The sequence below is a fragment of the Eublepharis macularius genome, chromosome 12 (assembly GCF_028583425.1).
Source record: "Eublepharis macularius isolate TG4126 chromosome 12, MPM_Emac_v1.0, whole genome shotgun sequence".
NCBI classification, from domain to species: domain Eukaryota; kingdom Metazoa; phylum Chordata; class Lepidosauria; order Squamata; family Eublepharidae; genus Eublepharis; species Eublepharis macularius.
The window spans coordinates 76,801,844-76,816,099 of record NC_072801.1 but is presented as its reverse complement, the minus strand read 5'-3'; the positions used below and the strand labels follow the sequence as shown (position 1 = coordinate 76,816,099).

At 49.3% G+C, this 14,256-nt stretch overlaps 1 protein-coding gene across 3 annotated transcripts; it reads left to right on the top strand.

The window, feature by feature from the left end:
* The first annotated feature begins 498 nt into the window (after positions 1-498).
* On the top strand, positions 499-9,547 carry HOMEZ (homeobox and leucine zipper encoding). Of its 3 annotated transcripts, none has more exons than XM_054995679.1 (3): positions 499-706; positions 4,463-4,593; positions 6,993-9,547. In XM_054995679.1, the coding sequence occupies exon 3, from the start codon at positions 7,055-7,057 to the stop codon at positions 8,489-8,491; it is 1,437 nt and encodes a 478-aa protein (XP_054851654.1). In that variant the 5' UTR covers positions 499-706; positions 4,463-4,593; positions 6,993-7,054; the 3' UTR covers positions 8,492-9,547. The 3 variants fall into 3 exon arrangements, with proteins under 3 accessions (XP_054851654.1, XP_054851656.1, XP_054851655.1); XM_054995681.1 differs by lacking the exon at positions 499-706 and adding an exon at positions 1,339-1,509; XM_054995680.1 differs by lacking the exon at positions 499-706 and adding an exon at positions 2,457-2,523.
* Positions 9,548-14,256: the final 4,709 nt, after the last annotated feature.

The window sequence follows — 14,256 nt, the reverse complement described above, 5'->3', positions numbered from 1 at the left end:
GAGGGAGCTTGGTGGAGAATGGTACCCTTGAGGCCACCCTCCAAAGCAGCCTTTTTCTCCAGGGGAACTGATCACCGTGGCCTGGAAATCAGTTGGAATTCCGGGAGATCTCCAGCCCCACCTGGAGGTTGGCAACCCTATCTTAGCCCCGACTCAAAGGGACGCCACCAAAACCAGGAGGCCCCCTTAGGCCCCCTCACCTTCCCGAGATGGAACCCCGCTCCCTCAGCAAATCCAGGGCAGGAGCCTGGTCTCCCGCAGGGCTCTGGAACGCGTGAGGCAACAATGGGGCCGAAGCCGCCTCTAAGCATGTGCAGAGTGCGCGGCAGCTGCCCGACCGGACTTTCAGGTAAAGGGGTGGAGCTGCCGGACCCAGGCGTCCGGCTAGCTGGCTGGCTTTCTGTGGCGGACCCAGGCGTCCGGCTAGCTGGCTGGGCCGCCTTTCTGTGGCGGACCCAGGCGTCCGGCTAGCTGGGTTGGCCGCCTTTCTGTGGCGGACCCAGGCGTCCGGCAGGCTGTCCTCTCTGGCGGACCCAGGCGTCCGAGCTCGCAGCTCCCCCTCCCCCTCCCCCGCCTCCTCCAGCCAATGGCAGGCCCGGGGCCTACCCGTGCCGCCCAGCCCAGCTTCAGCGGGAGCCCCGCCGGCGTCCCCAAGCCGGGGAGCCGCACGGGCAGGCTGCGCCAGGCGGAGAGCAGGCCCCAGCGGGTGAGTGGCCCGGCCGGATTCGCTCGCTGCCCTTCCGGCCTCTCCTTCTCGGCCCTCGCCGGGGCTTCCTCGGGCCCCTTCCCCGGCCTGCCGCCGCCTCCTTCCCACGCCCCGCCGCTCCCGGGCGGGTTCCGCGCCCCTTCCCACGCGCGCCGAGCGCCGCGCTTGGCGCACAAAGGAGCCGCCAGACAATGCGCCCTGGCGCGGCGTGGAGCTTGGCCGGAGGGCCGTGGGAAGGGGCGAAGGCGCGGCATGGGGGCGGGGGGGGCTCGTGGGTCGGGGGCGGGGGGAAAGTGGGTCCGAGTCCCGGCGGTAGGGAAGGGGCGCGGCGGAGGCGCAAGCGCGTCTCCACGGGAGATCCCGAGCAAGAGGACTAGGGCTGGGGGGCCCGGGGCGGGCTTCGGCCCCTGGCCGGGCGGAGCAGACCTCAGGCCCAGCGGCGGGGCCGCACGACCTGCTGGGCCGTGGCGTTGCCAGCCTCCAGGCGGGGCCTGGAGATCTCCCGGATTGCCCGGCCACAGCGATTACTTCCCCTGGAGGAAATGGCTGCTTCGGAGGGGCACGAGTCCCAGCTAAGCTCCCTCCCCAAACCCTGACCTCCCTAGGCTCCACCCCCAAATCTCCAGGAATTTCCCAACCCGGAAATTGGCAACCGTAGTTGAGGAACCAAACTGCGGCGCAAAGGGGCTGCTGGAGCGACATTAACAGCAGAGAGGTCGAGGCAGGGGAGGCGCGCAGCAGTTCCACCTCCAAGTGTCAAAACTGGACAGTCTTGGCCTCTGCCTTCACGACTCTCTTGAGAGGTAGGCCACACCGCCCGTTTGACACCGCCCTTCAAGGCTCTATGGCCCTGAATTCGCTGTCCAGCCTTGTGGGGGCTGAGAAAACGACGGGGGGGGGGAAGAGAAGTGGGACTTGCCCCAAGAGGGCACCCTGCGCCCAAACAACCCCTCTCTGTCTATTCGACGACTAAGAACTCCCTTTGATCGCTTGGATTTGCGCTTTGTTTTTCGGACAGGTTCTGGTTGTGCCCAGGTGGCTGAGCAAAATTCTGTCTCCCCCATGAATGGATCAGACCACTTGTGATTGACTCGTCTAATAGTAGATGCATCACCTGAACATTATAGTCTTAATTAATAAAAATGGCTAGGATCCTACCAGTCTTTCTGCTGGGGCAAGAGGAACTGAGGTCCCCCTTGGGCCCTGGAGAAAAGTCCTTTGTCGTTCTTGGGACGCGCGGAAATAATTATAGTCTTAGGTTGCTTTCACACGTGCTGAATAATGCACTTTCGCCATCGTTTGCAAATGGGTTTCCCCATTTACCGCGCAGTAAAATCCAGTTGCAGAGTGTTGAAAGTGCGTTATTGAGCGCGTGTGAAGGCTAAATAACACGGGACGAGGGCTACAGGGAGGAGGGCAAACGGGAAAGACCTCTTCTTCGGGCAGGCGAAAAAGCTGGAAATACGCAGCCCAGTATCGCTGCTCCAAGTTGTGATCCATCTATTATTTTTATTTTTTTAAAAAGACCGCCAGTTTAATGAGAGCAGGTGGAGAGAAAGAAGAGGCGAAGGAGCCATCCGGCCTGAGAACCTAGACGGGGCTGCGAAAGTTAGCCCGGAGGACCCAGGCGTCCGGCTCCTCTTAAAGGGCCAGCCTCTCCAGCACCGAGAAACCCCGCCTTCTCCCCTCTGTTTCCCAGCGTGCACTGCAGGGGGGTGGGGGGAGAAAGAAGGAAGGAAAGTCCTAAAGTGGAGGAGGAGGAGGAGGCTGTCTAGCGGAGGGAGAGGGGGATGGAAGTGCGTGCACCCTCGGGGAGCGTAAGTGGGGGTTCCAATGGAGAAGGTGCTGGGGGAAATCGGGCGTTTAAACGGGATGCTGGACATTTAAAGGGATGAGACTGAAGTGTCGGGTTTTTCCAGGGGGGTGAGGGGGGGTGCATAGGGCTGCTTTCTTCCTAAGACTCCCCATCCCCGCCCCAGTGCAAGAACCCCGCTCTTTGTGAGCGGCAGGTGGGCTGCTCGGCAGTGCCGTAGGACCGGGTCGGTTCGCCTGTTCCACTTGCAGAAGCTTCGCTTCGGAGCTGGGGCGGAATGGCTTCCTCCTTTAACGCAGTTTGTTTAGACGCCGGATTTTGTGCAGGCGTCTCCGCCGGCATTAATTGCTTCGCCGCTGCTCTTTTTTTTAATTAAGGGCCAGCCGGTTTCCAGGACAAATGGAGAGCAAACTTGGCCATTTGCTCTGGCCGATTAACATAGCGCGTTGGTGCTAAGTGGGGGTCGGTTGGCATTGATGGGCCGCCCGGTTTTTAAGTTCTTGAGGTGTGCGATTGTCGCCTTAAAAGATGTTTGCCAGGCGTCCTGTCGCAGAACGGCTTTTGAGTTTAATGGCTCGGAGAAACGAGAAGGGAACAAATGGGTTGGGATTTAGAGGATGCCTGGAAACTTGGACAAAAGCAGAATTTTGGAACGGGCTGGGGAGCTGAAAGGCACACCACGCAACTGCCGCGAATCTGTAAAGTATTTCTTTTTAGTTCAAGCCCTGTGCAAATTTCTGTCTGGACCCTTGAATGAATCTTGAGCACGGGAAATATTTATTAGATCAGACCAGGGGCCCCTCTAGTCTAGCATCCTGATTCACACAGTGAGCAACTAGTTACCTTGAAGTTTGGAGTTTCAGAAATTTACTGCTTCTGTATATGGAAGTTCACTTTAATCACCATGACTAGTTGTTGATGGTCCTCTAACCCCTTTTTAAAGCCATCTGTGCTGATAGCAATCACTACCTCCACTGGCAGAGAGTTCCACAATTTAATTACTCATTGAGTAAAGAAGTGTTTCCTTTTGTCTGTCCTGTACTATTGCCCATTAACTTCATTGGTTGCTCCCAAGTTCTGTTGTTATGGGAAAGGGAGATAAAGCCCTCTCTATCCACTCTGCCCCAGGCTTGATTTTAGAAACCCATCAGTGCAATCCTAAGAAGAGTTACTCCAGTCTAAGGCCGTTGAAATCAGTGGGCTTAGACTGGCGTAACTCTTCCTAGGATTGCATGGCAGGTCATATTATCCTTTATTATTTTTTTTTCTAAACTAAAAGGGCCCAGTCCCTCATAGGATAGGTGCTGTAACCCCCTTGATCATTTTGCTTGTCCTCTTCTGTACTTTTCCTGCTCTGCCGTATCCTTTTTGAGATACTGTGATTAGAACTGTACATAGAATTCCAAATGAGGCCATGCCAAGCCTCTGTACAAGGGCATTAAATATTTGCTATTTTATTCTCAGTCCTCTTTCTAATTATTCCCAGCATGGAGTTTGCCTTTTTCATTGCTGCTGCACACAGTCAACATTTTCATTGAGCTATCCACTGTGACCCCAAGATTTCTTTCAATCTTGGTCTCAGACAGTTCAAAACCATTCTGCATATATTAATAAGTAGGGATTTTTTTGATCCAGTGTTCATCCCTTTATACTTACCGCCACTTATACACACACACACACACACCATATACATATTTTAAAAACTCCTCTCCACCCTTTTATGTCTGCTGCTTCTAGAGTTAATGCTTGAGTCTGATCTGCTTTGCAGAGGAGGGCTAATAATATTTCCTTTATTCAAACTGTTCAGATATTACTTTGAAATGGCAACACTTGCTGTATTCTCAGTAGTGCAGTATCCCTGTTAAACATCTTTGTCCAGTGATTTCACAACTTGTCCGTGCACCTTGTCACCATGTCCTACCTTCTGCCCTGCCCTCTTGCAGGAAGAGAACAGAGTGCTGTGAACCCTGAATTCTAGCGCTGTGCTCACCACCATCTTCTATGTTTCTGCAAGTGACCACCTTTAAAAGGGTGAGAGGCTGCTTCTTTCGGATCAGAGGTCTCTTCATGCCAGGTAAGAGCATCTTTCTGTGCATCTAAACAGCGTTCCCTGCTGCAAGTTAAAAAATGTTGGCAAGCAAGAAAGCCTAGTTCTACCAGTTGAATATGAACAGAATAAATTGTACAAATATTGCTTGTCTTGTTAGATCAGGTTTGATCTGTTGGCACTTTTAATTCCTCTGGTAATCTCTCTTTTTGAGGCAACAGACCCGCTTCCCTTGCTAGCTTAGCTTGACTCTAGCAGTACATTAGAAGGTGAAAAAGAGGGGTGGTACTACAATAATATTTGTAGACCAATAAACAGGTAAATTGGGTCTCTGTGGATGACTAGGAAAAGTTGGGAGTGGGAGGAAATCTCTTGTCTTCTGTGATGATGGCACAATTATAGGTTACTGCAAACAAAGATTTATGTCAATAGCTTGTGAAGGACTCTCCTGATGAAGGCCTTTCTTACCTATACATTCAGGGCTAAAATGAACCTGAAGATAATTATTCCTAACTTTTCTACCTAAAACTAGGACCCTTTACATGTCATGTGTCCAGTATAACCCCCCCAAATCCAGATTACTTCATTTTCCCACAAACAGTAGGAAGAAACTTGAAGGGCTGTGTTTAGAATTTAGCTAAGAAAGGAAGGTAACTGTCATTTCTTTCTTCTCTTCTTCCCATGTCCTCTGTCCTCCCCCAAAGTTGCCAACAACTAAGTAAAGTTCCAAATAAAGTTATTATTTAGAAGAATCACTTTATCTTTTTGAGAGAGTAATTTGGGAACTGTTTTGGCTGTCCTACATGGTCATGAAAAATGGCAAATATTCTCAAAACGGGGGGTGGAAGAAGAATCTTTCAAAACTCAATGGGCCACAAGTGAGGCCAAGTTCTCACTGAGGTGGTAAATTTGTCTTGGAGCAGTACAAGGTCAGGCTGAATGTGAGGGCAAGTCATACTTCGCTCTGCTGCTTGGTTTTCTTTGAGTTGGGCTTCCCTCCCAACAGAGGAGCATTTCGCCATTTATTTATTCATTTGCTTAAAACCTATATGAGCCTCCTCCTGCCTGGCAGGAGCTCAAGGTGGCTTACAATATAAATAAAATAACAATAATAAAATGAATGAAAACAATTTCCAATAACACAGGTTAGGACTGGCAGTGAACATTACACGAACCCACACTTCACACCTCCCAGCTCTTAGCGCTGACCCACAGCCACTCCAGAGACCAGGCAGGCAGAATGCGGCACGATTTATAGGTGAGACTGAAATCTCCCTTTCTCAAAGGCCATGATTTCCAGTCTCTGGTTCACGTCTAGGGTGTACATGAATTCCAGACTTCAGCTTAATAAAAGATACGTTTATTAATGGAGTGTCTCCACAAAACAGGCAACAAGCAATAAAACAGGAAATCCTCAGTTGTTAAATACTAAAACCTGTCTGTCTAAACTTAAATGCTAGCTAACTAGGCATCTCTTAGTGGTTTCCATAGCTGCATCTCTCACCCATCCATTACATAGTGAGCCATCTCCCTTGTACTCGGTTGACACAGCACAAACACATAGTAAGCATGTTTCGTCTGGCATCTTCCATTTTAACTGAGTGAACCGAGAAGCCATCTTTTCCAGACCTCACTGAATCACCCGGCAACACAGGAACCAATCAGGGTTAAGCTGTTAATTAGCATTAGAGCTGTGTGAAATCTAGGGGGTTAAGCACAGAGCCCTCCCGAGAACAGCCCCTTCAAAGTTCAGCCATTTTCTTCTCGAGACCCAGTCTCAGGCTGGCAACTGCCGTACAGACATAAACACAAAAGTTAATTAAAAGCAGTTGTAAATAAAAACGTCTTCAGCTGCCTCATCGTTTATCACCTACAGTTATAAATGATACAGCCCAACCGTAGATTTACCATCTGGGTCAGGAGGCCTAAGACATCAGATATCTTTATTTCCCCACATCCTTTGTTGCCATTTTCACCCCCTTTGTTGCCCTGCTAGTTATTTACAGAATTTATGTTCCACTTTTTTTACTGAGTCAGGCCAGATTACACAGAATAAATCAATATGAGGAACAGGATGGGACATCCGATAGCCAATGCAATAGGATTTGACTTGCATAAAATTGGAACTGACCAGAGACTGTGGTGAAGCAGAACATAAGTATTAACATGACGCACTAAACAATGCAAAAATTACATAGTAGTAATTTACAGCAACGGATAGTACAAACTAAATACAGTGGTGTAGTCTACAGTCCCTAACTCTTCACTCCAAGCTTTTTTTTATGAATCATTTTGCTACAGTGTAGCTCTATTTTCTGTGCAAAACCCCCTCTTGAATAGTTATTTGCATAGTTATCTCACCTGTTCTCTGTTGCCCCCCTCAATTCACGTTTCTATCAGTTTTGTCATTTCTCTTTCTTTTTCAGCTGTTTTGAGCAACTGAAGCCAATTCCCGAAGACAAAAGCCTCCTTCTAGACAACGGTAGTCATGCCCCCAAATAAGGATGCCCCAGGTTTCCTTGGCTCGCCTCCAAATCTGATCTGCTTGCCCCCCATCTCTGAAGATCTCCAGTTGGTGTGGACGCAAGCGGCACAGACTAGCGATCTGGACGGCAACCAGCACCTGCTGCAGACGTTCAGCTACTTCCCGTACCCCAGCCTTTCTGACTTGGCCTTGCTCTGCCTGCGTCATGGACTGCACATGGAGAAGGTCAAGGCCTGGTTCATGGCCCAACGGCTCCGCTGCGGCATCAGCTGGAGTGCTGAGGAGATCGAAGAGACTCGGGCTCGCCTCATTTATCATCAGGACCAGCTTCATTTCAGCTGCCTGCTTGCTGGGAGTGATGGCGACTCTTCTCATCAGGCTTACAAAAACCAGGAATACCACCAGCCGGCCCCTGTCCCTCTCCATCATCCCATTAAATATGAGGAGCACCAGCAAGAGTGTGCTGTAACTTCCTCAAGCCATTGCAGCACAGCCCAGGGGACAAAGGGACTTGGGAGAATCAGTCAGGATATCTGGGAACTCAGGGGGAATGGCTTGTCCCATCCTAGAAAAGCTCAGGAGAACTGCAGATCTTCTTTTCATCATAATACCAAAGAGACCTTTCCCACTGCTTACTTACCCGCCACAACCACCAGCCCGGATTATAAATTCCACAACTCGCACACAACGGTTGGGGGCCTCGCCAAAGCCTCTCCACAGCCATCTGAACCCACCCCGGCAGCTGTGAATGGCAGACATCACCCAGCGAATCCTCCCGCGTGCTCCTCTGTCAAAGCCACCCCATCATCGTCTATGGCTGCTTCTGATGAATCACCCAACCCCCCAAACCATCAGTACCCTGCACGTGACCAGCAGCACGTTTCCGGCAGCTTCTCGGATACTTTGCGCAAACCAAGGCGAAAGACAAAGGAGCAGCTGGACATGTTAAAATCTTTCTTCCTCCATTGCCAGTGGGCCAGGAGAGAGGATTATCACCACCTGGAGCAGGTCACTGGGCTGCCGCGGGCAGAGATCATCCAGTGGTTTGGAGACACTCGCTATGCCCTCAAACATGGTCAACTGAAATGGTTTCGGGACAATGCAGGACAGAGTTCAGAGCCTTTCCAGTCGTTGCCTCTTCACCCGCTCCAAGCCGCTCATCCAGACACAAGACCGTTGGAGCGGTACTGGGCGGCCCATCAGCAGCTTCAGGATAATGACTTGTTTCTACTTTGTCAGGAATCCGGCATGGAGGCTGAGCAGGTGATGAAGTGGTTCCACTCACGTTCGCCCGCACCCTGTGAAGTGGAGGTATGTTTGGACGATGAGGATGAGGAAGACGAGGAGATGGCGGCTGCTATGTTAAAAGAGGAAGATGAAGACTATGAAGAAGAAGAAGATGATGTTGATGAGGAAGATGATGAGGATTGGACTATGTAGGATACAGTGTGGAAATTAGAGACGGTGGGCTTCTAGGATGCTTTGAGGGAGGGGAGAGAATAAGTTGGCAAAGCTGTTTAGAGCTAGGTCCTACTCTGTCAAGTTCTTGCCACTGTCCCTGCTCCAAAATACAAAATTTGGGCCCTTTTCAGGCTCTAGAATCTTGTCTTTTCCTTTTAAGCCTTCTAGACCTTAAGTAAAAGCATTGTCCCGTCCCTTCCTCTCAGTGGTTAGATCTCTTCAGAAAAGGTTGTTGGGGAAGGTTCCAACAATTTTTCAGGATCCGGAATCCCTATTATGAACCCCTTCAGCAGTTTTCTGGAACCTGGAAAGACAACACTTGTTTAGGCTACACTCTGTTCAGTCCCCTTGCAGATTCCACATCTTTTTCTTCCTCTTGAAAAGAGAGAGGCAGGCTTTGTGGCCCAAGTCCTGTGGGGGGAAAGCAAAATCTACCTGCGGAAATGTTGGTGTGTTGGCAAACGGGAGGAGAGGGGAAGAGATGAGGGTTATACTCAGCAATCCATGTCAGGCGCAAGCCTCAGTGGTTTGCCTTCAACGTGGTTGGTACCTGCACCGCTTCAGGTTCCAGGCCTGCCACCTCCTTCCATGCTGCTGGCTCCAGTTGTGCTGTCAGAGTCGCATGGGCTTCCCTTTGGTTGCTTGGGCAGAGAACTGGCCCTGGGCATGGAGCAAAATGGTCCACCATGCAGTTTTCCAAGCATAGTTGCCTGTCCCTGCTCTAGAATCCAGTTGTTCTGTTCTTCTGTCTTGAATTGTAGAGATGTTACTACCCCTCTTTATAATAAGAAGTAAAAATCAAATCTAGGTTTTTTTTCTCTTACCATGGATCTCTCTCCGTGTCTGCCTTGTCTTCCTTCTTCCAGCGAATTCTTTAATTCCTCCTTCAAGAAGCTAGGTACTCTTTTCAGTGCTACAGCTGTATGGTCTTAGATTCAGGCACCTTCTTTCCAGATAACCTGTACCATTTTATATCTGTTTTTCATTCTAGAGCAATGTCAACTTCGAATTCCAGAAAAATGAGAACAGGCAAAACTGTGGGCCTTTTGTTTTCTTCTGTCTTCAAATTCCAGCCATAAATAATATCAGGATTCTCTAAACCCATAAACTAACAGCACTATTCTGAGGCCTGCCAGGTGCCGGTGGCCCCACACCTGCATACCTGTGGCGCGGCCAGGAGAGAATGCTCCGTAGTTGCCCAGGGAATGCCTGGCGGCTGCAGTGGACAGCACTGTGAGTGGCAGGGAAAGATGTAGCCAGTCCATGGGCTGGGCCACGCTTCCCGTCACCAGTTGCCAATGCTACTCCTCTGCCCCTCAGAGAGCAGGTGCACAGGGCAGAAAGACCCCCTTGCCACATCCCAACAGAGGCATCTGCCTCGAGAGGAGCCTTGTTCCGTGGGGGGAGGAACAATGAAGGTGCCCACCCGCTTGCCCGACCCCTGTTCTTAGTAAGGGCCAGGCTGGCAGCGGAAGCACTGCTTGCTTGCAACCCACCCACCCCACTGCTGCTCCAAGAAACATGCACCCCTCTCCTTGAAAAGTAAGACCAGAAAGGCGGCGGGACCTGGCAAGGGTCACACCCACAGCCCCCCAAGACTCGGTGAGGCAGCTCCTTAGAGACAAGTGGGGAGCGGGTTCTGAAATGAATGACGGGAATGCCCACTGGAAACCACAGAAGAGGCTGGAAGGCCCATTGGCTGGGATGGGAGTGACAAATACCCATCGACCTGCGGCAGCTCCATTGAAACTCGTCAGTGCATCATAAAAATGATGCAAGGAGGCAGGGTGGACCCTGAAAGCCGTGCTCCGGTCCTGGGAGAAGGCCCCTGCCCCCCAAGTGGAATGACAGCCTATGGGACCAGAGAAGCTGCTCCGGGGACCGTCATACCACCCCCTGCACCACAGGCCTGGAGTCCATCCCTGTCTCTGCAAACAGCAAAAAGGAGGGTGGTCTGGCCTCGCGGTGGAGGAGCCCCAGAGATCCCAGGTCATTGCTTCACACCCACACCTCTTCCCGCATCAACCTCACTCCCCACATGCAGCATTGGAAAATGAGAGCCATCTGTGGTGCCCCCCCCCCCAAGCCAGGGCAGGGCAAGGTATGGGGGGAGCAGACAAAAGTTTTCCCCATACAGTGGACGCCAATGGGATACGCTGCCGTTTTTCGCAGCATAATTTTCCGCAACTGCTGAGGGTGTGGCCACGCCCTAAATGTCTTGGGAAGCCGACTAACTCACCGGCCAGGCTGCCAGCACAGAAGTGCCACATTTATGCCCATGTGCAGCCACTGTGGCCAGGTACCAGCGGATAGGCGCCACGGCCAGATGCCATTGTGAGGAGAGGGGAGGTTACTCTAGTGTAAGTCTGGATATGCCAGGGTAACTCGTCAGTTCACTGAGCACTTTCACACACACACACACCCCAGGATTTCACTGCCCCTGTTGGTTGCCCATGAGTGAACCTAGAGGATATAGTTTGTGTGAACTGTGAACATGTTATATCTGGTTTTTACAATCCAAGGCCTCTACACAGTAGGAACTGATTTGAGAAATTGAGAATTACTAAGCCACTATATGCCACTTAACTTCTGATTCATCCCTGCTTGCTTTCCCTTGTTTTGATTATTTATAGAGTTCTGTTTCTATGAATTTTAAATGTGACTCTCCCAAGATGACCAAAACAGACACGTAAAAAGCCCTTTTGAATAATTCAGTGTTGCATAGTTTATGGAAGGCCAGGAGAGTTGGGGGCTGTCCCAACTTCCTCAGGCAGGCTGCTCCATAGAGTTCAACAAGCAATCAGTGTACATCGTTTGTACACTATGTGGAACGTATAATTTACATTAGTTGCATCTCTGAATAATTCATCTTACACCTGTAAGCCATAGTTTGTGCTCCTTGGCTCCAAAGCTTTGTCTCAGCCCGCATTCTCTTATCTCCGGCTCTGTATTGCCATCTTGTGGGGTCTTGTACACTTTGCAGCAAGTCTAAACAAGCTGAGTTTGAAATCTGCTTCCAGTATTTCTTACCATTACTGTAGTCAGCTGGAATCATGCCCGAGTAATCTGGATGGCCCTGTAGCATGCTAGGTAAAAAAGAGAGATTCCCCACTATGAGTTTCAAAACATCATCTCCTTTCCTGGGAAAAGGATAGAGAGGTGAGGGGGGACTTACTTGAAAGGTTGATGGGTGATTCACTCGCAAGAGAAGAGTCCATGGAAGTAGAGTGACTACGGGATACAGAGGCACAAACAGTCACGTCCTAATTGGTGGAAGGAGGGACCGACAAATGAGATCTGTTAAGAAATCTAGATTTGGAAGAGTAGAATCTCCGGTTAGAAATCCCAATTTTGTGTTGGGAATAAAGGTAAACATTTAAAATAATTTGCACACACGCTCACCCAGTGTGTTTTAAGATAGGTAACGAGAAGTTGCAACGTTTGGAGTCCTGGTCTTGTTCTGCTGTTAAAGAACTGGACAGAGGATGCAGGCGTGATCACTGCAAGAAGAATACTATGGCAGGATGCACTCAGCCATAATGACACAGTTGCTGCATAAGGCAGCTCCTATACTGACTTGAATCTCTTCTCCCCCATCCTAGATCTTAAATTTTTAAATAGGATACAGCCATATATTTGCATTTCCCCCCTCTTTGTACAACTCGGGAGGGTTAGAATTTTACTTTTCTTAAAAAAATAAAATCTGAAATCCCTCTGCCATTCTGAACAAGTTCTGGATTTTTTTTTGTTAGAATACCTACAACCAAGAGCCCTGTGGCACAGCATGGTAAGCTGCAGTACTGCAGTCAAAGCTCTGCTCACGACCTGAGTTCGATCCCGGCAGAAGCTGGGTTCAGGTAGCCGGCTCAAGGTTGACTCAGCCTTCCATCCTTCCGAGGTCGGTAAAATGAGTACCCAGTTTCCTGGGGGTAAAGTGTAGATGACTGGGGAAGGCCATGGCAAACCACCCTGTAAAAAAAGTCTGCCAAGAAAACGTGATGCGACGTCCCCCCATGGGTCAGTAATGACTCGGTGCTTGCACAGGGGACTACCTTTACCTTTACCATTACCCACAACCAAAGAACATTAATTTTCTTGCATGCCTACCTGACCACTGCTGGAATGCTGAAAGCTAAGCCAGGGTGTTAACTGCAAAGAATAAAATAGTGGATTGTTGCAGAACATAGCAGTTTATTCACTCTATTAGAAACACCTTCTGGTCTGGGTTAATTATAAGGCAACTTGCAAAACCACAGATGAGGAAAGACAATAAGTATTCATTTGTGAGTCAAAAAGTTCTACCATGGCTTTTACAGAGGAATATTTGGGTGTATGTTCATATGTGTATATCATGTGCACATATGCAGACAATTTTTTTTGCTCTTTCGAGCAAGGATATGTTTGATTCTGCATCTGTAGGGTCATAACATACGCACTCACATGCTCGTTTCCCCAAAGATACACTGCTGAGTTACTCAAGGAAATAATTATGTGACTTACGTAATAGGGCTCCGTCTTCCTACCTGTCTGTGATGGGGGTGTGTGTGTGTGTGTGTGTGTGTGATGGCAACTGGCCTTGAGGTACTGTTTCTGCAGCAAATTAAAATAGGTTGTTTTCAGTCAAAACACAAGTGACACGGGCCTTTTTTTTCTCCCTTAGATCAGTCACCCTATGCCCTCAGCCCCCGTTTTGGAATGAATAGCCCCCACTGTCTACATGTCATGCACCCTCAGCGCCTCCTGATGAATGTCTAAATGAGGCAGAACACATAATCTGACCTGTTTCCATGGTGGTGCCTTGGAGAAGCCTACAGAGAGAAAGTAGAGGGTTTACAGGACACAGATGCGCATACAGTTTGCTTTCCATTTCTTTATAAATGCACCATCAAGCAGGACTCATTTCCTCCAGCAGAGGGCATTAGACATCAAATCACAGAAAGTTATTTGTTTCCAGCAAACAGCTCCTGGTTATTTCCTTTTTAGCTCCTTATTCTCATTCCCTGTTACCCCTAGTTCCCTAAGCAGTGAAGAGGGGACAAGACAGGTAGACTGATAAAACAGAGGAATTACCTCTGGGTCCTGAGCAACTCATCTGTTTTACTAATGATAAACATGCTCTAGTCTCTTAATAGGGAAAAAATAATATTAGAATGGAGCAACCGTATGGAGTACATTTTTAAAGAGAGCGAGAGCCTCTGCCCCCAAGGTGCTCGTTCATTATAACCTAAGACAGGGCCTGCTCTATCCCTTACCAGGGTGCCTCAGTCCACAAGAGAGAGCAGCTCCACCCTCGGAGTAGAAAATAAATTCACTTTCACTACCTGTTCTCTCTTTGTCCTCTTTATGCTACTTCACAGGTGAGGTAGCTGGGTAATGAAGGTTTTTTTCATGTTTTTAAAATCTAAAAAATCTTGAAATGAACTTTAATACTTATAAAGAGAACTCAATGATACTTCATGGGTCTTCACTGACGCGGTTCAGATGTCACTGATGTGATTCAGGGTCAACTTCTGTTACATAAAGCGCGTGAGAACTGTGAAAAAGTAAGATTTGCTTTCTTGGACTAACTCCTGAAGACATGACCCGCTATTTTCCTTTCATGTGAACACAACCTGCATGCCTCACTTTTCCTGAGTAGTCAGTTTCTCGTGAGCTTGCTGCAGGGCTCACTCCATTTCTGAAGCATTGCTTTTGTAGAAAGAGACCAGTAGCTCTATCTGGCCCTTCTGGAATGTCCACACCTA